This window comes from Phytophthora parasitica (genome assembly GCF_000247585.1).
Source record: "Phytophthora parasitica INRA-310 unplaced genomic scaffold supercont2.32, whole genome shotgun sequence".
Classification (NCBI taxonomy): domain Eukaryota; phylum Oomycota; class Peronosporomycetes; order Peronosporales; family Peronosporaceae; genus Phytophthora; species Phytophthora nicotianae.
Window position 1 is genome coordinate 224,677 of NW_008649018.1, and position 23,106 is coordinate 247,782.

At 51.9% G+C, this 23,106-nt stretch overlaps 9 protein-coding genes across 9 annotated transcripts in view; 5 read left to right on the forward strand and 4 right to left on the reverse strand.

Moving 5' to 3' along the window:
• Positions 1-119, forward strand: part of PPTG_13339 (hypothetical protein) — a gene marked incomplete at both ends in the record, with an annotated part of 354 nt that extends 235 nt beyond the window's left edge. Inside the window, one exon of the mRNA XM_008908942.1 lies at positions 3-119. Within this exon, the coding sequence (XP_008907190.1) occupies positions 3-119 (117 nt within the window). The remainder of the gene's footprint in view (positions 1-2) is intronic.
• A 766-nt stretch (positions 120-885) lies between these two features.
• Positions 886-5,691, forward strand: PPTG_13340 (hypothetical protein). Its single transcript, XM_008908943.1, has 6 exons — positions 886-3,922; positions 4,002-4,470; positions 4,538-4,828; positions 4,905-5,045; positions 5,112-5,163; positions 5,224-5,691. The coding sequence occupies exons 1-6, from the start codon at positions 1,030-1,032 to the stop codon at positions 5,488-5,490; spliced, it is 4,113 nt and encodes a 1,370-aa protein (XP_008907191.1). The 5' UTR covers positions 886-1,029; the 3' UTR covers positions 5,491-5,691.
• On the reverse strand, positions 5,614-9,434 carry PPTG_13341 (hypothetical protein; the record flags this gene model as incomplete). Its single annotated transcript, XM_008908944.1, has 2 exons — positions 5,614-6,798; positions 6,861-9,434. The coding sequence occupies 2 exons, from the start codon at positions 9,432-9,434 to the stop codon at positions 5,614-5,616; spliced, it is 3,759 nt and encodes a 1,252-aa protein (XP_008907192.1).
• Positions 9,435-9,983: 549 nt separating this feature from the next.
• On the forward strand, positions 9,984-10,733 carry PPTG_23182 (hypothetical protein; the record flags this gene model as incomplete). The annotated part of the gene is made up of 2 exons (XM_008908945.1): positions 9,984-10,078; positions 10,601-10,733. The coding sequence occupies 2 exons, from the start codon at positions 9,984-9,986 to the stop codon at positions 10,731-10,733; spliced, it is 228 nt and encodes a 75-aa protein (XP_008907193.1).
• A 68-nt stretch (positions 10,734-10,801) lies between these two features.
• Positions 10,802-13,080, forward strand: PPTG_13342 (hypothetical protein). The gene has a single exon (XM_008908946.1). The coding sequence runs from the start codon at positions 11,123-11,125 to the stop codon at positions 12,935-12,937; it is 1,815 nt and encodes a 604-aa protein (XP_008907194.1). The 5' UTR covers positions 10,802-11,122; the 3' UTR covers positions 12,938-13,080.
• A 764-nt stretch (positions 13,081-13,844) lies between these two features.
• Positions 13,845-17,802, forward strand: PPTG_13343 (TKL protein kinase). The gene is made up of 5 exons (XM_008908947.1): positions 13,845-14,477; positions 14,558-14,930; positions 15,001-15,100; positions 15,173-17,252; positions 17,325-17,802. The coding sequence occupies exons 1-5, from the start codon at positions 14,253-14,255 to the stop codon at positions 17,730-17,732; spliced, it is 3,186 nt and encodes a 1,061-aa protein (XP_008907195.1). The 5' UTR covers positions 13,845-14,252; the 3' UTR covers positions 17,733-17,802.
• Positions 17,790-18,562, reverse strand: PPTG_13344 (hypothetical protein; the record flags this gene model as incomplete). Its single annotated transcript, XM_008908948.1, has 2 exons — positions 17,790-18,044; positions 18,110-18,562. 2 exons carry the CDS (start codon positions 18,560-18,562, stop codon positions 17,790-17,792), a joined length of 708 nt encoding a protein of 235 aa, XP_008907196.1.
• Positions 18,563-18,755: 193 nt separating this feature from the next.
• PPTG_13345 (hypothetical protein) lies at positions 18,756-20,052 on the reverse strand (the record flags this gene model as incomplete). The annotated part of the gene is made up of 4 exons (XM_008908949.1): positions 18,756-19,132; positions 19,200-19,740; positions 19,805-19,878; positions 19,989-20,052. 4 exons carry the CDS (start codon positions 20,050-20,052, stop codon positions 18,756-18,758), a joined length of 1,056 nt encoding a protein of 351 aa, XP_008907197.1.
• A 1,702-nt stretch (positions 20,053-21,754) lies between these two features.
• PPTG_23183 (hypothetical protein) lies at positions 21,755-23,002 on the reverse strand. The gene has a single exon (XM_008908950.1). It carries the CDS (start codon positions 22,712-22,714, stop codon positions 22,301-22,303), a length of 414 nt encoding a protein of 137 aa, XP_008907198.1. The 5' UTR covers positions 22,715-23,002; the 3' UTR covers positions 21,755-22,300.
• Between the last annotated feature and the right edge of the window lie 104 nt (positions 23,003-23,106).

Consider the following 23,106-nt stretch of genomic DNA (forward strand, 5'->3'; position numbering starts at 1 on the left):
AGTGCGATGTGGAGAAGCAGCAGATCCTGGTGGAGGGCGACGCCGACGCTAACGTGATGCTGGAGGCGCTGCTCAAGTGGTCCAAGGCCAGCGGCAAGAGCGTGGAGCTGGTGGCCTAAGAAAGCACCGTGGATCTTCCTTCGTCGTTACATGTCGAGTATTTCCCTCGGCTTCTTCGTCGAGCATCGCAAAAACAGAAGAAGGTGGCAGAGGGACTAAAGCTAATCGAAGATATTTTTTCGAGTTTGCGTCGTAACTTCTCCATATTGATGTAAGGATACCTTGGCGGTTCCAGACTGAAGCTTGCAGCGGCGTGTAGGGGCCTGTAGACGCAGCGCTTTACTTGTGAGCTACTGTCAATGCTCGCATGTCAGCTTGGTCATTCATGTACAAGTTACCAGTTGCGGTAGTGCGTTTTTTTTTTTTCGTGTGTGTGTCCTCAGAAGGGAAGCTCTGCGGCACCTTCAACGTGTTTTAACCAACTCAGGCAGAACAACCTGCTCTCAGACTGTGCAATTGCAGCTACAGCTTGCTACACTGCCCCCTTCCGAAGAGTCTTAGCAGCAACCGGTTGCCAGGTAATCATCGCTTGCGAAATTGCAACACGGCAATACCAAGATCACTTCCTGAGCTTAGTCAGCCCCTGGAAACTTCCTCCACGTAACGTGCTGTTGGATGTCGCGGATATCGTCGTGTGAATCCTTGCCAAAGACGGGGAAGTGATGACGGGACAGCTTTGCGTCAAGCACGAACGAAGCCAAGCACTTCATCCTTCGGACAGCAGTCGCCAGATGATTCCTCCTCTAAATCGTTGTTTATTTCTTGGCTTTCACCCCTCCCCACACAGGCGTTGTATCATATTCGATGATCTCTATTTCGCCACCTCACCCACATTATTCCTTAACCCAAGACAGTCGTAGTACCTGCTCAGTGCGGAAGTTGACGTCTTCCGCAACAGCGCCGCGGCAGGAAGCGATCCGCCTGCCTCATCGCTCTCCTGCCTCCTCCGACGCGCCCAGGACGGCGTCCATGCGCGCATCTCCGGCCACGGCGTCGGCAGCGGCGTCGTGGCCCAAAGCGCGCGACCGCAGTGCTCCCACCTATGAGCTAGGCGATCTGTTACTCTCTACCTTAAAGCTATCCTCCATACAGCCTACAGAGCGGCGCACGAAGCGCTCGCTGAGCCTCGGCGTGTTGACGCTGGAAATAAGCCTGGTGCTGGGTGCGTGGCTCGCTCTGTCGCGCGGAGGGCTGTCGCCGCGCGTATTCAACGTGGTGGGCGGCACATTCCTAGTCTCCAGCGCGGGTGTCTGCTATCGGGGTGGTTGCCATTTGCTGAGGAGGCTTTCAGCGACCAAACGCATCGGCGAGTTGCTGCTGGATCGCTCTAGCCCGCGCTCATGGCCTCATGAGAAACGTCGCCTGTTCCTCGAAGTCTGCACATGGATGGCGAGCGTTTTGTCACTGTATACAGCGTCACACTCGGCCTGGATCGCCATAGGTGTGGGAGCAGCCACAGCAGCTGTACTGGCGTTCGTGAGCGATTTCCTGGCGGCATCTCTACATCTCTTGGAGACGAGATTGGACCCGCAGCAGATGAGAGGCATCGGAGGCATGCTCTGGCTCAAGGTCGCGCTGTCTTATGTCTGTGTAGGATACATTATATCTGACACGGGCAGGAAGCTACATTCCTACGTATTTGGACAGGAAATTGAAGCGGAAGTGCAGTTCCAGTCGGTGGATCAACTGGTATTCAACTATCTGCTCATCACGCTGGTCGGTGCGTCGCTTATTATTGCAAGTGAACTGCTGCTACTGTGTGCACCCACTCGACGAGCTGGAATTGCACTCCAAGGACGGATTGTAGACGCTCGGAAGAACTGGGAACGGCATCCACTGCGGTCGCTTGTTGAGGTGACAGGAACTTTTGGAGCAACGACGCTGTACTACAGTACGACGAAAGACATGCTGCTATCGCTACAGCTTGGCACGTGCTGTGGCGTTCTACTTATTCTCAGTAGCGAGCTCTTAGCTTCAGCAAGTCGACCGAGGTTCGTGAGTCCGCCGAGTCCGCAGGCAGCTGTGGAGATGCCCGCTGACCACTGGGTGAAGCTCATTCCTGTGATCGTGATGATGCTGTATTTTCTCTTCCAAGTGTATGCCGCAATTGTGCGTGCTGCGAATGTACCATCGAGCTCCTTGACGCTGATGCTGAGCTTCATCGCCGTGGCTGCGATCACGCTTACTGTTCTGGCATTATCTGGACGAAAACCGTCTTTAATGGAGTTGTTTCGCTTGGGCAGACGCCTCGCAGCCAGGTTTTGTGTTGGTATCATTACACTTATCGCTCCCAAGGTCTCGTATGGACTACCAGGCGTGCTATTCTCCTGTGGGCTGTCGGCTTTTTGCATCGCATTTTCTCGAGAATGCTGGGACGATATTGAAGTGAGCGATGGAGCTCAGCTGAAAGAGATTTCGTGTGCTGCGCCAGAACCGGCAGATACCCCTGCAATCTCTACGTTGAGTAAGGTTTGCCCAAGTGATACGCTGCAGTCGTGGTCTGATCGTGCTCTGAGCTTCGTGAAAGAGCGATATCCTCATCTTTACAAACGAGTCAAGTGGACATTTGTAGGTATCATGGTGGTGTCGACATTGGATATGTGCTCGACTTTCTTCGCTGTGATTAACCAGGACAAGCTCTCGCTGTCACTTTCGCAATATTCCGCAATCAACGTTGTGGTGTCGGCTTCAGTTGGATACCTGACGAGTCCAGCACCATATGAGCTGCATCCTGCGGTATTACTCAACACTGGAGTGAAGCAGTTCAAGAATAAGTGGGTCGTCTTCCCGCTTCACATGTTTGTCGAGACGCTGGTGTTCGTCGGTGTTTTCGTCGGTACTTTTGCAGCCTCCTCCACTGTTTTCAGCTCGCTCACGCTTGCTGCGCTTTCTGGAATTGTGGTATCTATCGGAGGTCACTGGGTATGCTCGCGGCTTCACTTAACTGTTGGAACACACATGCGCGTGCAGTTGACAGCAACGTGTGCGCTGCTGTTTTGTCTGTTCTTGATCACCTACGCTTCGATGGTATCGCTGTTCTCTATCTACCACTATTTCGACAGTATTGAGGCAGCCTTCTGCCTCGCGTCATTTGCTGGTATTTTCTTTCTAGCAGCAAGTGAATTGTTCCTGATGTGGGAACCAACTCGAGAGGTGGGCTTGCTGTTGCAGCGCCGGGTTACAAACGCAAAAGAGAACTGGCAGCTGGAGCCCTTACGTTCGTTCTTGGAGCTTTTCACGTGGTTTGCGGTTATCTGTGGATCGTTTGCATTGTACGATGATCTCGTGCTGGCGCTGCAGCTCGGCACCTTCTCTGGCATTGCAGTCACGCTGTCAGGTGAATATTTCCGAAAGAACCGGTCGAGACTCATTCCATGGGGACAGGGTCTATTGGCTGACGCAGAAGTGCTTGCCGCGCCGATCTCACCCATTGGAACGCCGTGTGGCAACGCTGAGCCCAATCGAGCTCGACCGCTTCCGGTTATGCTATTGTTCGCATACATTGGGTCGGGTACCTTTCAGTGGATATTTGAGAACATGCGCAGTCTCGAAGTCACGGTGCTTCTGGCCACTATCGCTGGTATCGCCTTCTTGTGTTTCGCGGACATGCTGGTGTTATTCAAACCAACACGATGGGCTGGTGTGATCTTACAGGACAGGTTCATCAATGTGAAACAGAATTGGCGCGAGTACCCAGTGCGCTCTTTCGTCGAGTTCGGCTGCTTCATGGGCGTTATCTACGGCAGCTACGCGATTTATCATGACTTGGTCGTTGCAGTTCAAGTCGGTACTCTCTCTGGAATGCTCGTGACGCTGGGTGGAGAGCAGCTTCGAAGCTGCGCGCGAGCTATGCCGCTGAACGGTAAGCCCTGTGCTGCTTATTCTCTGCCTACGTGGCTGGCACTCTAACTGACATTCATCAACTACGTTCGTTTATACAGAAGCAGATAGAAAAGAGGTGGAGAAGACGCAAATCCTGCCTCTGCCTGTCATGAGTCTGCTGGGCCTGGTCGGTGCTGTGGCTTTCAATATTATTTATACGCATCTGCGCAGCATCGAGGTGGCATTTGTCCTCGCCACCACGAGTGGCGTCATTTTTGCTCTTGTTGGAGACATGTTCGTCATCTGGAAGCCTACACGCAAAGTCGGTATGATTCTCCAGGAGCGTATCTTGTACTTCAAACCGAATTTCTCCAGTCATACGCGTCGATCATGGATGGAAGTGGCTTCACTTTGTGGCGGATGGTATCTATCCTACGATTTCTTGTGGCCCGGGGACCTTCTTATCGCCATTCAGTTTGGCACCACGACTGGCATTGTGGCCTGCGTTTGCGGAGAGCTCACGATGGAGTATGTTGCTGAAGCGGAACGCCGCTTGATAGCCGGTGTATCCGCCAAACTAGCACAAGAGTAAGTGGAAGTCTCCGTGTTGATAGGTTATGTCACCTAACCTGTTATTCTGTGCTTGTATCTGCAGCCCTCAAAGGGACAGCACGTTTCTCAACCTTCCTTACGAAGTCCAGTTTGAAGTCGCACACTTTCTGACCGCTGAAGATCTACTAGTGGCGCGAGCCACATGCCACAAGATCAACAGCATGCTGAAAGCCGAGTCTGCTCGCTTTTGGTTGCACGCAAGTCTGAGGCGAACAATTCGAGACCACCGCGAACGCTCTCGAGTTCATAGCATCAGCCATCGGATGGGAAACCGTGCCCGATCGCTCGTGTTTGAAGCCATCACGCTTGTGTTGCCTAAAATAGTTGGAGCCAGGTGCGTACTGCAACACAATTATCACGTCGTCACAAGATGTACTCACGAATTTAGTTGTATGATTTCACTTAAATAGAGACCCAGCTCAAGTGCTTACGTCCAGTAACGAAGTCAACCGCGCACTGAAGTGGGTGTACCTCAATGCCGGCTGGATTCGGAAACAGAACCTCCCGCAATTGGTCAATGAAGTCGAGATCGAAGGCAGCGCGCTCATCTCGTGAGTTATTGTCTATCAATCTTTTTAAATGATTCGGTTGTCTAAAGTTTGTTGTATTTGTTGCAGTTTGACCGCTGGAGATGTTGCCTTCGATGTGTTCCGTCACATGCCCGATAAGGTCTATTGCTTTAACATTTCCACGTGATGGTCTTAAAGCTAACATAGTGTTTTTCTGTAGAGTTCTTTGGGAATTATTATCACGCGCAACGAAGACTTTGCAATCGAGCGCGTCGAGGTGCCTAGAGGCGTTTATGACACGATCCAGCGGGACCCTTTCAGCTTCGTGGCTGCCGAGACTCTCTCGACGTTAGAAGTTTTTTCGAACTGGCATCTGACAGTGGTGGCGTTTGTTACGATGACCCTGATTTTCATCGGGCAGTTCTCTAGCGACCTTCTTCGCGCATACATCCTGCCTGCATCGTTCACGTGGTGGGGAGTGAGATAATTTTTTTTGAAACAACCTGCTCAAGTACATGTACCAGCATGCAAAATTACCGCTGATGAAAATTTGTATAATTGACTACAAAGAAATTAATCCATCTAGTAATCAGAAACTCATGTCATTTACTTAGCACTCCGACTCGGTATCTTCGTCTTTAATTTCAATATACTCTGGCACCTGCTTCACTCGGCTGAAGTGCAACCGAAATGGAACTCTGACATCATCTTCGCTATCACTTTCACTCTTGTGTTCTTCATCCGAAGAAGAATCGTCAATTACAATAATTTCAGGAGAATATTTCGTCTTTTTTGCAGTAACTCGTGGAGCAGCTTCTCTCGTAGACATCGTAGATTCTTGTGGAGTTGCTAAAGAACTTGCTACTGCCACTACACGCTGCTTAGGCGATGTTGGCATGGTTGACACGGTTGTCACGTCTCCCGATTCCGAAATTGTGTGTACTCCCTTCCGAATAATAGCTTCATTCTCATCCAAAACGGAGTATCGTACTTCGCCGTCTTTTGCAGCCACATCATCTGGGAGAATCCGCAAGTTGTTAAGGAGATACGACATTTTCATCGCCTGGAAATTGTTTTTGCCAGCGCTTGACGCTTCTTGAACCTCTTCTCTTGTAGGTTGACCTTGTCTGGTCTCGCTATCTTCTCCAGATGCTTCTCTCTTAAAGAGCTGCTGATTGACGGATGCTAGCTGGCACTCCACCGTTCCTCGCATCCATAACTGCTCCACTACAACTGAGTGCGTTGCTCCCATTCGATGAGCTCGACTGATCACTTGCTGCTCGACGGACTTATCCCAGATTTCTTCCAGTAGAAATATATGCGTAACAAAAGAAAGATCCAAACCATGGGAGCCCAAATTTGACAACAGAAGGACGTGAACATTTGGGCTCGAGCGGAACGCCTCCAAGTTTTCAATGCGCCTGCGAGGATTAATCAGCGCGATGAAGTCAGCAGTGGGGATGTCCTGCTGCTCAAAGGCGACTTTAGTTCGCCAAATACTCTCACGATTCTGCGAGAAAATAATGACCTTGAGCTCGCGTTGTCGACCACGCGAAGGCAGTTCGAACTCCTTCATCAACTCTCGAATTCTAGTAGTCATGTAGAAGATTTTACTTGACTCAATCTTCCAGAAGTCTCGCTTGACGTTCACCAGCCTAACGGTCTTCTTGGTTGGCTGACCAACGCGTTTTCTCTTCTTCTTAACGGAAACTTTCTTTCTTCGCTGATCATTGTCGTCCAGCGCCTCGGCATGAACTCCTGGTTGCAGCGACTTGAACCCTTGGCGAGAATACGGCTGATGGCACAGACAACAGCTCGGTCCTGCCACTTGGTAGCGCTTCTCCGTGCAGTCAGCACAGCACATGTGCCACAAGGAAGAAGTAGCAGCAAGTGCAGCTTTTGGTGACAGCTGATGCACTCGGTGGGTGGCTTTGCTCTCCGTGAGTCCATGTAGGCAATCACGGTAGCGATTCTCGACTCAGGAACTTCCGCTGCACGCAGTTTAGCGATGGTTTTATCTCGACCACGAGTCGAGATTTCGCCGGTGAGAGTTGGCTGCAAGAAGTCAAAGTCATTTTCGTCATACTCTTCTCCACAAAAGGTGCAGCAAGGTTCGCCAAGCTCCTTCTTTATGTCTTCGACACAGTGCGCGCAGCACAAATGTCCACACGGTAGAACCATGAGGAAGCGCCGCTCGAATCCACACTCTCTGCACGTGGTCTTCTCCTTGTGAAGCACACTCTCCAAATACTTGGAGACAGTCGACACGCGAGCTTCATTTACTCCGGCATCCACCAATTTGGCTATGCTTTTCTTCATCTTCTCCTTCTTCACAGCCCATTCGACTGCATATCCACCCATGAACGCAATTGCAAGGTCGCTTTCCACGTGTCCGGCGCCTTGGTGGTTCTTGCGATGCAAAAGGCTGTCCGGGTGTATGTCGCCTGGTGTGTGAGAGCTTTTCGGGACATCTATGGTCGTAGTCACCAGACTAGCCCGAACATTCTCTGCAATTGCGTTATACAGCTTAAACTCGCTCGGACTCGGATCCACGACAGCTGTGTGGCGGATTGGGCGTGGAAGGAAGTCACGGATGGATTCCTTTGTGTGTCTGATCATTATCCGATTGAGGAGATGCTGGAGTCGATAGAATCCCATTACCTCGTTCCTCTGGAATGGGCGAGCGATCGCCTTTGACCATGCGTGTCCATCAGGTCGTCCATAAGGTTGACAGCGCAGGAAAACCAGAAGTCCTTGGATATACTGAAGGTCAGCCGACTGAAGCGTGTTTGGCGACGGCGTTCCCGTCATTACCCATCGTCGCTCTGCACACAGCAGGCGGGACATTTGCATCAGCTGCGTAGGCGCTCGACCGCCGAGCTTGTGACCTTCATCCACGACGATACGCAACCAATGCACCGAGAGTAGAGAAGACAAGTCGCCACGGAGACTTCCATCGACGTATCGATCCGGTTGGTCTTCAAAGCCGTATCTTAAGACATTGCGCTTTTCCATCGCAGATGCAGGTCGATGGAGCTTCCACTCCTTGGCCATCCGAGAAAAGGATACAATTACGACATCGTACTTGGCCAACTTTTTGCTTTTTGGTAGCGCTTCTTGTATTTTTTCTGCTTTGTCCACATAGTATTTCAGTCCTTGATGCACCACGTGCATGTCAATCTGCTCCGCCCAGTGTTCAACCAACGCGTCTGGGGCCACCACGAGTGTTGTACATGAGCTCATCAAGTCTTCAGCTATGAGTGAGCGACCTCGAGACGACGAACGGAGCTGCACACTTGCGGTATTTGGCGACGGAGGATCCACCCGAACGGCCAGATTCGATGTCGAATGGCCTCTTGTTAAGAGGATCAGAGCCAGCATCGTGATAGTTTTACCCAGTCCAGGTTCATCGCAGAGCATTCCACCGCAGGCGTCGTAAGCCGTCTTTCCAAACTCTGTCTCCAACTCCAAGTCAGTGTCACTATCTCTGCCGGGAACACTGAACGGGTGGAGCAGCAGCGTATCCCACAATATTCCACGCTCCCTTTTCATCATCCAGCTCAATCCGCGTCTTTGATGTTCGTATAACTTCAAATCCAGCCCTGCAACATCGGCACTCCACAGATCCGACGGCTCAGCCTCAATACGAGCCATCAAACTGTGAAAAACATCAGGAAGATTCAACTTCCGGTGCGGTGCCGGTTCGCACAACACAGGCTCCTCATCTTTTAGAGACACGGCATACTCCACGACACTCGGCGTCGGCGATGAGGCACGCATGGGAGATTGTGGTGCGTGTGGTGAAGCTGGAGAGGACACCTGAATCTCCCTTTTAACCGGCACATGGCTCGGCGCGTCCGAGTTTGAATGCTGTTGATCCCAGTTTAAGCCGGAAAGCGTAGCTCTCGGCGTTCTCTCTGGCGTCACTTGGACTCTGGGCGCCTGCCAGCAATGCAGCCTGCACCCCATCACGTGGCATTTGCTGCGTCTTGCAGCTTCAATCTTCTGCTCCTCTGTCACATTATCTCCTATGTTGTTATAATTATCGAGATGGCACTTGACAAAGTCGAACTCTTCCAGCTTTGAGGCTGCGGCCACTTCGTGCATTCCCTCGATCTGAAGTCGCAATCTTGCGAAATTCCTCCCCATTGGGTCGACCGCATACGCCCCATTGATATGCAGCACGCCACGTCGCTTGAGGATCACTAGGCCACGCAAGAAACCCTCGAATTTGCAACGCGGACAGCCCTCGTCTACGTTAACGCATTCGAGTTCTTTGGTGACCCCTTCTCGCTCCCAGAAGACCAACTGCACATCCATGGAGGCGGACAGATCCAGTGACACGGGGAGACTGCCGGACACATCGCCTAGGTCGGCGAAGCGAGGCGCCAGGAGCTCCAGCACACGCGGCGCCGATGGCTCCGTCTTCATCGCTGATAGCCGCCGACCAAGGGATTTATGTTTGAGCTGCCCAATCCAAAGTGACCATGAAACTTCCATACTTTATTCAAGATAGGACTCAGATCGTCTTCATGAGTTCCTACAAAAGGCGCCCTGATCAGGAGCTACTCAAGCGAGCTACATTGGCACTTTAAGGATTCAAGGCTCAGATTCTTGTATCGTGGAGCACATCCAGCACCACACAGCTTTTATTGTGGCACGTGTGCTAGACGCTGTCGCTGTTAGTGAAGAACGAAAGAGAGCCCTTACTTGATCTTGTCAATGAACACGGCTAAGACTGTACATGTATTCATTCAGCGTATTTGAGTCTTTGCGATGCAAGTTTGCCACCGGTTCATGTGAAGCTTCACCTACCACGATCATTCTCAAACGACATGCATGCTGGCTCCACTCGGGATACTAAAACTCGCCAGTGAGGCCACATACTAAGGCGTTTCTAAGCAACGCGTCGCTACTCAGGTGCGTGACTCACTTCGTAGACTTGTACACGTGCCTTTCGCCGCCACTGGAGCACCAGAGATGGCTCGCCGCATCGCTGCCAATTCGCTGCTCGACAACCGGATGGACGACGTCCGATCGTCTGAGCCAGCAAACGCAACACGGCGTCGCTGGGTGTGTGTTCGCAACGCAGACGGCTCAGGAAATTGTGCAGCCCAGCCTGCCAGGCTGAGCCTGGCACAGGCGTGCTGTGGGCGCTATTATAAATAAGATAACGACGCAGCTTCTAAATACTGTAGTGTGACTTGAAAACTGCTTGGTAATTGGCACCACCCTCATCTACTCCATAGTAACGCTTCCCGGTGGTCCCCCAATGGTGGCCCCGTGCAGTAATTGCCGAATTCATCAACGCAGCACGCCATAACCCACTCGTATTCCTCTATAATGCCGAGAACTGCTCGGAGGGCACTGGAAACCTCCCAATTAGGGAATTGCAGAATGAGCGGAGAGGAGACGCCGCCGTTCCTGTGTAGCGTATCTGTTGATTCGCAGCGGAACCTTATCCTCACGACGAAGCTCATCAGCGACTGCTGGGAAAATAACGGCTGGGCAAGTTGAAGTGCATGTGGAGGACCCAACAACACAAACAAAAACCGTCCTCCACGTCTCGTGCGCAATTGACGTCGGCGGTGTCACAGCTGGCGAGCTCAAATCAACCCTGGCCGGCTTCGAGGAAAGGGGGTGCCTTCGCGCGCGCTGTACCAGGAGAACGTGCTGCGTCGCTCACTGCAACAACGCAATTGCCAAGTTGCAACGCCTAGAAAGGCATAAATTTCAAGCGCAATGGGCCTGTGATGGAAAGATCGCGCTGCAACAAAGTGCAATAGAGTCTAGAGCCTCAGAGACCTGCCTGGAAGTTGATATCTTTATCCGAGACGGTCGTTACGGCGGGGAATCCGTAGATTCGCCACTTTCAAGTTCGAATTCGGCGCCTCCGATTGGGCGTTGAGATCCTCTATGTCGCATAGGAGAATTCAATACGGACAGACCGGCTCGCCACATACAATTTCCAAGTGAGACGATGACACATCCGAATAGATCAACTGCCCGAGTTGCAGTCTCGCTGCTGACGTCGCCATTCTGTTGTTTCCTCCGAAGTCAGCACCCTGTACATATCTGCTGCTGCCTCGCGCACCCGCAGCCTGCACCTCTGCCCTGTCATGTCCCCCACTGCTGACACCTCGCCCGCGCCGTCGCGTGTCCTCGAGGAAACGGACTGGAAGCTGCAGCGTAAGCTCAAGCACCACCAGCGTGACGCTGGTCGCCGCTCGGCTGAGAGCCGTGCGGAGCCGCGCTTCAAGCACCACACGCACCACCAGCACCGCGCCAACGTGATGCGCCTTGAAAAGGAGGCGTGGTTGCCTACGCCAACAAAGAGCGTGCATCGCAATATCCCCGAGCAGCAACGACACGCTGCAGGGACGAATAGCACGCGCAATCATGCATCGCAGCTGAGCCGCTCGGGGCCGTCCGCGACCTCGTGGCCACCGGCAATGACGGCCACTGACGAGCTGGATGAGACCATGGACTCGCTGTCGCTCGCGTCGTCAGCGCCGTCCACTGCGTACGTAGGAAGACAGGACGAACACAGACGAGAAGCGCGCCCCATGACGCTGTTTGAGAGCGCGCGTATCTTCAACGAGTCGGGCCAACTGCTCAGCCACGACAACTTCGACGAACTGGGATCGTCCCCTGAAATGATCGCCGAGGGTACTCCCAAGCGCAAGTTCAAGCGCCGCGTGGGACGTCGTAAACACGAGACCAAACGTACCAATGCAGTGGACACCCTCGCCGCCGACGAAGTGGTGCTGGAGCTCATGTGTCTGCTCTTCCCCGACGTGGAGGTGACGCAGGAGCTGAACTTACTGCTACTAGGCAGTTCCCAGCACGAAGACGTCTTCCACTTTGACGAGGACGACATTGTGGATATTCCAGCAGCTACCAAGCCAAAGAACGGCGTTCTGGACATCGATCTACTAAAGTTTCAGGCCGCGCTCACGACTATGCTCTTCAGCTCGGATTGCTCGACACAGGAGATGCCTGTGCGCGGAACGTCTGCAGAAACCCTGCAGGAAATATATTTTACGCCTCATTGGATCGCCCACGAGATGCTGGCTATGGTGAAGCTGGACGTCCTAGCCCAGTACGACCGGTTCGCCATCATGAACGCGATCTTCCGTACTATATCAGATACGCGTCCATCTATCTTGGCTGCTGCTGCGTCGGTGTCGTTGGCGATCTTCCAGCATCAGGGTCTGTCGGACATTTCGCCTCGCGATTCCGGCAAGGATCTCGTCACCGTCAAGGGCATGATTGCATTTTTGAACGCAGCAGTGGATGTCATTGAACGGGACGCACGATACAACCCCGAGGTGTTTGGCAGCAGTGACGACGAGATCCGCGACGCCATCGGAGAACTTTGCAGCCAGATCATGCGCGCGATCCGACTGCTTGTTCGCAGCTCACCTGGAGGCAGTGGGAACTCTGATTCCAACCGCAACCAGCTCGAAAAATACGCAGAATGCAGCGACTCTGCCGAGGCCACGACGTACCGTGCGATGGGGGAGCTGGTGAACCGGATGGCCGCATTCTCTCCGATGCACGGCGAAGAATTCCTGCGCTGGATGCTGCTCAAGTGGCCACAACGCAACGTCCAGCTCCAGTTGTTCTTCGTGCGGTTCACAGCCGGATTGCTGTCGCAGTTTATGCTGCTCGGTCTCATGTTCCCAGCCGACGTCGTGCATCGCACCTTCACACGCATCCAAGCTTGTATCCAGTCGACCCACTTCCTAGTGGCTCAGGAGGCGTGCAACATGTGCGGGAACTTCCAGCTCATGAGTATGTACCTGTCGTGCGACCAGGCTCTGAGAGAGAAGATCGCGTCCGCGCTGCACGAGAACGCCACCTCCCACTGGAACCAGCGCATCCGTGAGATCTCCGACGAGTGTTTTGACATGCTGCTCGATCTGGCATGAGCTCGAGGAAACGTGGGGTGGCCCAAATGAACAAAGCACATTAGAAAACCATAGAAACATAAAATAACTCACAGGCCCAGAGCCCTGTACCACATGCGCCAAGCGCAACGTATGATATCACAATAGAAAACACTACTATACCATTCTCGCATTTTTCGTGTTTGACGGCGGCAAACACGCGCAGCAGCAAAGCCTTGAAGATAATTCTCAGAGCATGAAAAAATCGACAAGCAACAGCTTCAACTTGCAGGCTCAACACCGGTTCTCGTGCCCAGTTTCATCACACTGCTCAAAGAGCCACTTGCGCCGCACCATTTCTTAGCTGGAATATTTTCGTTTCCAATTGCCATCGCTAAGGTATGCGAGCATGTACTGGTATTAATGCGTGGAAATCAGCAGCAGCACTATTAGACATTCGACGCGCCGCGCGTACACTCTTCGTGACCAACGATCTGGCTCAGCTGTCACCAGTCTGCTTGCTGACTTTGCATGACGAGTACTCGACTGGCGAGTCACCTGTGACGACATTTCCGGTATACGTTTCACCCACTGCCACGCTGTCGTGTCACGAGTGCAGGCCACTCTGATACAGCGGATCTCGTGTCGCTGCCATCATGAGCGGCCTCGAAGCACTGTCGTCGTCGCCAGAATCTTCACATTGAACCGACGGAAACCGCATTCGAATCGCACTGGAATTGAAGTTGCCTTGTTCGAGATTGCTGTAAAAACCGAACGGGATCCGTAAAAAGGGTCACGTAAAAACAATTTTAGAAGACCCCTGCCAAAACGACTAAAGATCCGATTCTAGCTGAGTGTATTGTATCAAATTTCTCAATCACAGTACTAAGTTAAAATAAACAAATAATATATTAAAAGTCGTTTAAAATATCACTTTAATCAGTTATCCACTATTTACGCTATCAAGTTCTCCAGGCCGATTCCTGTCTGCCTGCATCTGTCTCCTCTCTTTCTCGGCACAGCAGCGATCACATCAAAGTGCCAGGTTCGACTCGCTGTCTGTGTGTCTTCTTGAGGCAGGCAGGCAGGCGGACAGGCCAGTTGGTGGACGGTCGACGTAGCTGGTCGGCCAGCAGCACAAGGCAGCGCCACCGACGGTCGAAGCAGAGTTCTATCGCTCGATAGACTGCTGAGATCATTTAACTCTCGCGCTTCAACCAGCAGATTCAATACGAAGGAGTCGCCGCCAGAGCGGAGAGGGAGTGGCTGCAGGCCTGAGAGACGAGATCTCTGGCGCGACGCTCCAACCCGCGGCGACTCACAACAGAGACGCAGGAGGCAGGAACAGATCCGCAGGATGTGCAGGCGAGGCAGGATATCCAGCAGATTTAGGAGGTGGATGGTCTACATGTTTGCCATTTGGATAGCAGCAGTAATGCCATCGCTAGGGGTCGACGCATTGGTGCAGCAGACGCAGGTCATTGCACGCTGCCTCGGTTGGGCCAACAACACTTGCGCGTTCTCACCAGTGGAGCCCGTGCACTTCTCAGGGCTCGATCTCGCTCAACAGACCGTGTGCAAGGTACTTCTGTCTCCTCTTTCTCAGCGAGGAATAGATTGGGGCTTATTTCATTGATTAATGTTGGTATTGTGGTATTGCAGGCAGATTTGGCGGTCGCAGTCAAGCAAATAGACTGGGAATCGCCTGCCGGTGGACGCGGATCCGTGGATAGTTTGCTTGTTAATGGCGTGGAGATGCTTCAGTCGCCCGTGTTCCCGTCACAGGCGTATATGATGGCGAACTACCCGCATTGCAATGATATGTTCAACATTTTCCCGCCTTGGGGCAATGGTATCATTGGCCCGGAAGGACGCAAGTCTATTATCCCGGAGATCACAAGTGCTGACCTGCCGATTTCGCTTCATTTCAGCTGGAAAGGTTCTCATGAAGTTAACCCCGTCTGCTCCATGGTTGGTGTCTCCATTGCCGGCTACGCAGAGATTAATATTTATCTCGAGGCGCAAGATAATTCAGGTATGGAATCTTGACAGTGTATTGAAACAATAGATGTGGAATGGCGTTAATATTTTTCCATGCTGAACAGATTGTCCTGGTTGGGATGGCGCCTCGCTTACAGCTTGCTTCGGTAATGGCAAATGCGGTTGTGCTCCGAACGATTTAACCCCACGGACCTGCTCATGCGTGTACGAAACACAGAATATGTCGGTGCTGTAGCTAACCTAACTGAAATGATCCCTGTTTGTATGGACGTGTAGGAATGGATACGCCGCTCCTGATTGCCGAGACTGTGCCACCGGATTTTTTGGTGAACATTGCAAGCGAACGTGTGAGCCGTGCCTCAATAACGGCCACTGCGATTCGGGATTGATGGGTACAGGCAAATGCGTTTGTCCCGAAGGTTTCGACCCTGATACCCGCTGTGCGACTTGTTTGCCTGGCTTTTATGGAGATAAGTGTAAGCGGTGTCCAGACTGCAATTTTCCCCATGGAAACTGTGACGACGGCTTGATGGGAAGCGGTCGATGTTCATGCGCGGTGGGCTTCGATGCCGATAACAACTGTATGGAGTGTATGAGCTCTTTCTTCGGATCAACTTGCCAGCCCTGTAAACCGTGCGATGGTGGCAAGTGCAACTACGGGCTTCTTGGCGATGGCGAGTGTGTGTGTTCAGAAGGTTTTTCGTCGGAATCGCGGTGTCTGGAGTGCGAAAAAGGCTTTTATGGTCCATCATGTACACCTTGCCGCACCTGTAACAATCATGGCCGCTGTAATGATACAAGTTCCGGTGACGGATCGTGTATTTGTGACGAAGGATACACACCGGAAAGTCGCTGCTCGCTGTGCGACGAAGGTTGGGACTTTAACCCCATGACGATGTCGTGTCAGTGTGCACCGCAGCACTTTGGAGCCCACTGCCGGTCGTGTCCAATCTGTGCCCCACACGGACATTGCAACTCGGGAGTGGATGGAGACGGACGATGTATTTGTGACGTTGGATGGTCTGATTCGAACAACTGCGTGGGCTGTATGAGCGGCTATTACGGCGAGACCTGCGTTGCATGTCGAAAGTGTGGAGAAGGGCGCTGTGATGACGGACTTCATGGTTCAGGCAAGTGCAATTGCCACCGCGGCTGGGACTCCCTCACTGACTGCTATGATTGTGAGGAAGGATATTTCGGCGAAGATTGCCAACCATGTCCACATGACTGCGGACATGGCACTTGCTCCAGTGGACTCAACGGAACGGGACAATGTATGTGCCACGAGGGCTGGAAACTCGAAGGAAAGATGCCGTGTACCACTTGTGCTGATGGATACATCGGACCAACGTGTCAGTTGTGCCCTGGTTATTTGGAAAGTGAGGTAGCTTGCAATGGACATGGCCAATGCGTCATGTCTGGTACCGAAGCTGTGTGTCACTGCGATGCTCGATATGGAGGAGATGGCTGCGAGTCGTACGATTTCCCGTTCGTAATGGTGGCCATTCTGGGCACTATCGCGCTGTCGACGCTGGGTTTCTGCATGTGTACAATGCGTCGTCTCGCTCGCCAGCCACACGCACTGCAGGGACCGTTCCTGAACCGTGGGAACAGCTTCTCACAGTCTGAGTACGTTGAGATCTCCGACATGGCAGATCTCGAGTACTTCGTGTCCAATGACAGTCGTGACTGGCTCATCCCTTTTGACTCGCTGTCTCTGCAGTGCGAGGTGGGCAACGGTACGTCTGGCCAAGTGTTCCGAAGCCTGTTGCACAGCGGCGGAGGCAGCTCGGTGGTCGCCGTCAAGCGTTTGTACAGTCCCGTGACGGGCCAAGAGTATTTCCAGAGCTTCTTCCGACGCGAAGTCAGTATTTTGAGTCGCTTGCATCACCCGAATGTCGTGCGGTTTTACGGTGTGAGTTACTACAATCGCGTGCTGTACATCGTGACGGACTTTTGCCCGAAATCGCTCAGTGCGCTGATTGAGAACCCAGCGGCCAAAGGACCTCTTGAGGAAGCTGTGTTTATGAAGGTGATCAACCAGATCGTCAGCGGTATGGGCTTTCTACACAGCCGCAACGTGGTACATCGCGACCTGAAGCCAGCCAACGTACTCATCTCCGAGACAGACGACGTCAATATCTGTGACTTTGGGCTTTCGCGGCTTATCGAGCCTGATGCTACGACCATGACTGCAGAAGTTGGTACGCCAAGTTACATGGCACCAGAGATGGCAACGATGGGCGGCATCCAGTGCTCCACGAAGGGTGACGTGTATTCGTTCGGCATCTTGCTGTACTCCACCTGGTCTCGTAGTAAACCCTACGGCGATCAAGGCATGAACCCGTTCCAACTGGTACGTTTTGTGGGTTTGTATTTGCGCTATTGAAGCGTAATACTCATGAAGCTTTTGTGTTTTATCTTGCAGATGACGGCAGTGGTTAACGGACTTCGCCCAGTGATTCCAATCAGCTGTCCGCCGGCACTGGCGCGCCTCATGCGGTCGTGCTGGCATCAAAACCCGGATATGCGTCCGTCGTTCCCGGAGATCAGCCAGATCCTGAAAGACCAGTGGCTGTTGTCCATGTACACTGAGGAGGAAGAGTATTACTACCCGGAATCACCCGGACGCGTCCAGCTCATGTCAGCTTCCTCGTCCGTGTCCACAATCCCTATTGGTCACGGCCGCGGTAGTAAGGAGAATGTCAACGCCATGTCACCGTTTGCGTCGCCTCGCCATGACGGCGATGGCTACGGGACCTACCAGGAAGCAGAAGAAGAAGCAGAACCTCGAGAAGACGACCGGCTTTTGGACGAAGAAAAGCGGCCACGATAGATTCTTATGACGACTAAATAGACTTGTGAACCACAGCAGGCCGGATAGCGATTGTTCTTACCGAAACAGACGCCGCATATTACGTCCACGAGCCAGAGGTCGACGCTTGTAGTACTTGCGGTGCGCCTCGCGAAGGTGATGCGGACGGATGGGGCCCGTCTCGCCGTTCTTCTCCATGATCCGTCGTGCTTCGGCTGTGATCTCTCCTACGAAGACCTTGGTCATGCCGGACATAACGATAGCCATGACGTTTGTCACGCTAGGCGCTTTCTTGTCCGTCGCCGAGCACTCGTGGATCGCCTGTGCCATGCACTACAGCAACACAATGCTGTTAGCCAGTTTTCTCTTCCTTTACTGCTGCATTTTGAGTCTGTTACCCGCTTGATGGCTCCGCGCTCGAAGTGTGAGCGGCGGAACTGCTCGTGACGTCGAGCCTCCGCTTCAGGCAGACTCTCCATCATGCGTAACATTGACGCGCTGTCCGAGAGCTCCACCTTGTCGTCATCGCTGTCCATCTCCTCTTCGTCTTCTTCGTCGTCTCCTTCGTCTGCGGTGCTTTCTTGTGGATCATCGTCCGTCGTGACGTCTCCGTGTCGTGTCGCGAGCGTCTTGCCTTCTTCCTCGTCTTCCGTGTCCTGGGACGCGCTGGGGGCCGCCATGTCTTCGTCAACAGCTTGCGCTAAAGCATCTCCTGCTACCACATCGGCCATTTTGGAATCGGAGTCGCAAGAACGAGAGCTTTGGTGCAATACATCAATTAGTGTGGGACACACCGTTGTTGCAGCTGTTGTTGTTGCACAACCATCTAACCGAAGGTTGTCGCACAACATGTACAACAGAGGATGGTCGTGTTTCACCCATTGCTTTACGTTAGCACGAAGTGTCCTTGCGGACTTTTACGTTCGCATTTTTCACCTCTTGACTGTAGACTCTCCAACAAAGAGTGATTACAAATGTGCTCCTAAGGTGGCCACGCATTTATTGCATGTATGCTCCATTGCTATACAATTCCTGGTGCATTTTTTAGTCTTGTCTTTCATCAACCTTGGCACCGCTGTCTTTCTGGCTACCGTGTGAACCGGACAAGGTGGCAGTGCATTCTTTGCTGCTCTCGTCCTTTTCTCGCTGCTCTTTACGCATTTCGTACTCTAGAAGACCTTGCATGATATGCTGGCGATGCTCCTCGATTTCAACCATTCGCGCCAACGCCACTTCCTCGTTGCGACGCATCTCCGTCGCTTCCAGCGCGATAGTTGCCGCAGCGGCGAGAATGGGCTCAGCAGTAGCCTCATCGGACGTAGCTTGTAGCTGTCCAAGTAGTCGCGCCAATTTATCAGCGAGATTATTGACGGCTTTGGCCAATTGTGGGTCATGGACACGCACTGGGCTCTGCTCAGCGCCTATGAAATGTAAGTCAGCAAAGAAATATTCACGCGAACGCAAATAAAGCTGTTTCTAACAGCTTACCTGCGCCATTTCGCAAGGACAGTAGGTTATGTCGGTGTCTAGCTCGCTTTGCATTGGCTGGTGTCAATGACTTGGTCAAATCTTCTGTAGCGGCGGCCACTACTAGTGCGTCCAACGCTTCGTGCCTAGGCTGATACGATGCTGGAGTTGCCGACGAAGATATCATTGTTGTCGCTGATGGAGACGGGTGGTCCGCAATAGTAAACCTCATTTTTTTCGTTGTTGAGGCCGGGTACACGTCACGTAACCGCTTCCAGTGCTCCTTATGAGCTGCCTCGCTTGCGACCTGCAAACGATCAACTCTCTCGCGGAATGCCTGCTGGGCCTCTTTTGCCGCTTGGTTTTCCAGTGTTAGGTTTGCAAACCTCTCCGGGTTTAAGGAAACACCATCGATATCCATCAAGCGCGCAATGGAGGCTCGAATACGAGCACTCCAGTTTCGATCTCCTCCGCTCCTGCTAGGCGCTGCCGGTGCAGTATTAGCAGTAGTGGAACGTTCGTTATGACTAGCTCCTTGCGATACTATCGGCGTGGTGTCCATCTGGAAAGACAGTAACGTCATGTTAAAACCGTCAGCGGAGCTCAATTAACCTACTTCCACTAACCTGGTTGTTCCGCAAAAGAGGGTAAGCCGTCTGCGCATCATTCGAATTAGCGAGCGGTGGCTGCTGTTGGGAATCTGTTTACAAAGCACAAGACACATCTGTGGTCATCGCTCTGTTGCTCTTATCGATCGTGCTAACATATATGTAGTGGGAAATGCCTGCAAATAATTGCACTAAGGCTCACCTCGAGCAACGTTTGTATGACTGCGATGGCTCTCGCCACTCTTCTTGGCCTCTTTCCGCCACATCCTAGCGGCAATGAGGAGGTGGTTCGTGTATTGGCTCTTGTAGGGAGGTTTGACTGTGTGTTAGCAACTCAGCACGGTGGCAACCACACAACTGTGTGTAAGACCTGTCAGTTCCCAACTGAGACTTGTGCGAGACGCAACAATACACAACAAATAAAGCCAGGCGAAGCTGAACGAATTCCTGAGTGCACAAAACTCGGTTTTGCGTCCAAACTCGATGCAAGTTGGCAAGTGTGCGAGCGAGCGGTTTGCCGCTGACTTACAACACTCCCAATTGCAAACACTCCCGGTGATCGCGATATTTTTGCCAACCAACGAGCAGTTTGATGGCTGAAAAAAGATTTTTGGATACTGAGCCAAAAAGCGGTCATTGGCATTTCTCAGCAGTTAATTTGTGGCGTCACATTTCTCGAACGAAGTGGCAACTTGAAGCGTCTCGACCAATCACAGTTGAACCATTCGCAAAACTCAACCGACCATCGTTGCAGTTTTGCTTTTGCAAATACATTCGCGAGCTCAAACCATCGTTTACCGGATCTCGCGACCAAAGGCGAAGCAGAGTTGGTGACATCGACGAGGAGTAGATCGAGCCTTTAAGAGCGATAGCCTCAAAAATATTTTGCCCGTCGCAAAGGTGACTACAATAGCTTTGGATTTTGGAATGGTAGAACACAAGCTGGAGCCCCTGCCGAGAGTTCGACTGGAGTATCCGCGCAAGTTGAAAGATCTGGAAAATTTTCTAAAGGATTGAGAGACGTCGGCTCGCTTTTCTTGTTTGCTCGAAGATGAATGAGAACTTGCCGCTGAGTCCTCAAAGAAAAACTGCGCATACTGCAACAATAATAACGGAATTCGGGATGGACATAGTCGTTTCTTGGAAGGTATTGGAGTTACGTTTAAAAAGGATAGAGGACGAGTCTGACAAGTGGATAAGGCAACGACAATTTCGTCGATTCTTCCGAGCTACCACCGCAAAGGCTCTCGACTGTTGCATTGAATTGGGCGGCCCTGTAAAACCCTTGCTGCGCATTATGGTGGTTTTTGAGCATTAACGGTGGGGATTCAGCATCAACGGCGGCACCGGTGAAATTGCGAGGAGAAATCGTTTCCAGTCGTCCGCGTAAACCGTCGTTGTTGTAGCACGACCATCGAACCGACGTGGTTGTACAACCTCTACAATGATGGTCGTGTTTTACTCCCTGTGTTACGCTACCCGTTAGCACGAAGTGACCACGTGAACTTCTGCTGTTCAATTGCTGCAAGTGAGCTGGCATTTTCACCTCTTGATTGTTGACATGGATTTTATTACGAATCAATGTCAGGTTCCATTGTTCATGCATTTCCAAGCCATTTTTAGGCTTTTTTCATCAGACCTTGCGCTCTCAACTGCACAGCAAACGTACTTTTGGGAATGATGTACAGTGGCAACAAGCAACACTACAGTAGTCTCGTGGACGAGTTGAAGCGGTGCGCCGTGTAGTTAAAACGGTCTTGTGGTAGCTCTTTTCAGACCTCCTAGAATCGGCCGCTCGACCTTTGATTCGAGAAACGTGGGGCAACTTGACGCGTCTCGACCAAACATATTTGATCCGCTCGCAGTGGATTGTATCACGATGCCCAGTTGGGATATTTGGCTAGTGTATCATTTTAGGATGATGCGACGATGACTCGATGGTTGAAGACGTCGAAACTGCAGTGTCATCGGACGCACAGGCAGAAGAGGATCTCAAGGTATTGGAGAACTATATTGTGGGTATGCTCTCAAACTACGGGTCGCTTACGAATCCACAACTTGCTCCACTTTATACCCTCAAATAGTAGACAGCGGTAGGGAAATACCGGTTGGAGGTCGATCTCCGAGCAGTCGGCGAAGCTTCATATTAAAGACTGATGGACTGTGTACGACAAGATCGAAGTGGAGTAACTCAAAAGTGTCTGACCGACATTTTCGGCGATGGTTTCGATGTAACCCGCGGTAGTCAACCACTGCATGAAGCACGTAGGGTCATTGATTCCACGACAATGTCGATTTCTTGTGCAAACTCACGCGTGAGGTGACTTCCCGGCGAAGAAGTTCATTGTGCCCTGTTCTTCACCGAAACTCTCTATTGCTTGCAACAAACAACGCTGACAAGGAATATTTCGAGACCAGACGCCGGGTCATTGGCATTGAAACACTACACACTCAGTTGTATCTGCGCTTAGAAGACGATCTCCAAGAGAATCTGTAGCCAAATGAACCTCCGCTTCAATGACGTATACTCGACTCCATTCGCGAGATACTCTTGACGAAGTTGTCGAACGTCGTCCTGTGGTCGTTCAAAACATTCTTCACTGATATAGCAGAGCAGTCAAATGCATTGCAAATGGAAGTTGTCATGCGGCTAGTTGACTCGGTCGCGCTTTCACTGGGACGGACGTATTGCAGCATCGTCGCCCACATAATTAACTTCGACGCCAGCAAGTTCAGCTTCAAACTCGCGATCGTCTGACAAGCCTCTCCAGGCCACAGCGCCGTGGTAGAGCACAGCTCGCTGATTACCAAGAAGCGTAGCCCAGAGTATCTGTAGAGTACACGCAATGGTTCAATATATCCGCGGCTGCACATGATGGCAAGTTTAATGCAGCAGACCGAGAGCACCAACTGCAACGACACGTACATGTTTCGTCAGAAACGTCAGCATCAATACCAGCGATGCTTTACTGTGTGCGAAGCGTGATGCTTGGAACGGTGATAACACCACTAATACTCTGTAGAAACTTGTGCGAACCAGCTTCGTCTGGATCAGGCGTAATATATCCGAGTCGGACGTCGTGCTGAAGTGGGTGAAACTGTAAGTGGTTGCAGTCGTCCACATAAACCACCGTTGTCGCACGACCATCGGGCCGAAGTAGTCGTGCAACCTCTACAACACAAACATCGTTGGTCGTGTTCCATTCTCTGCTTTGCATTAGCACGATGTGTCTTTGCATTTTCACCTCTTGACCGCACACGAATTTTATTACAAAGCCATGCCATGGTCCATTATTTATTCATTTCTCGGCGGCATTTTT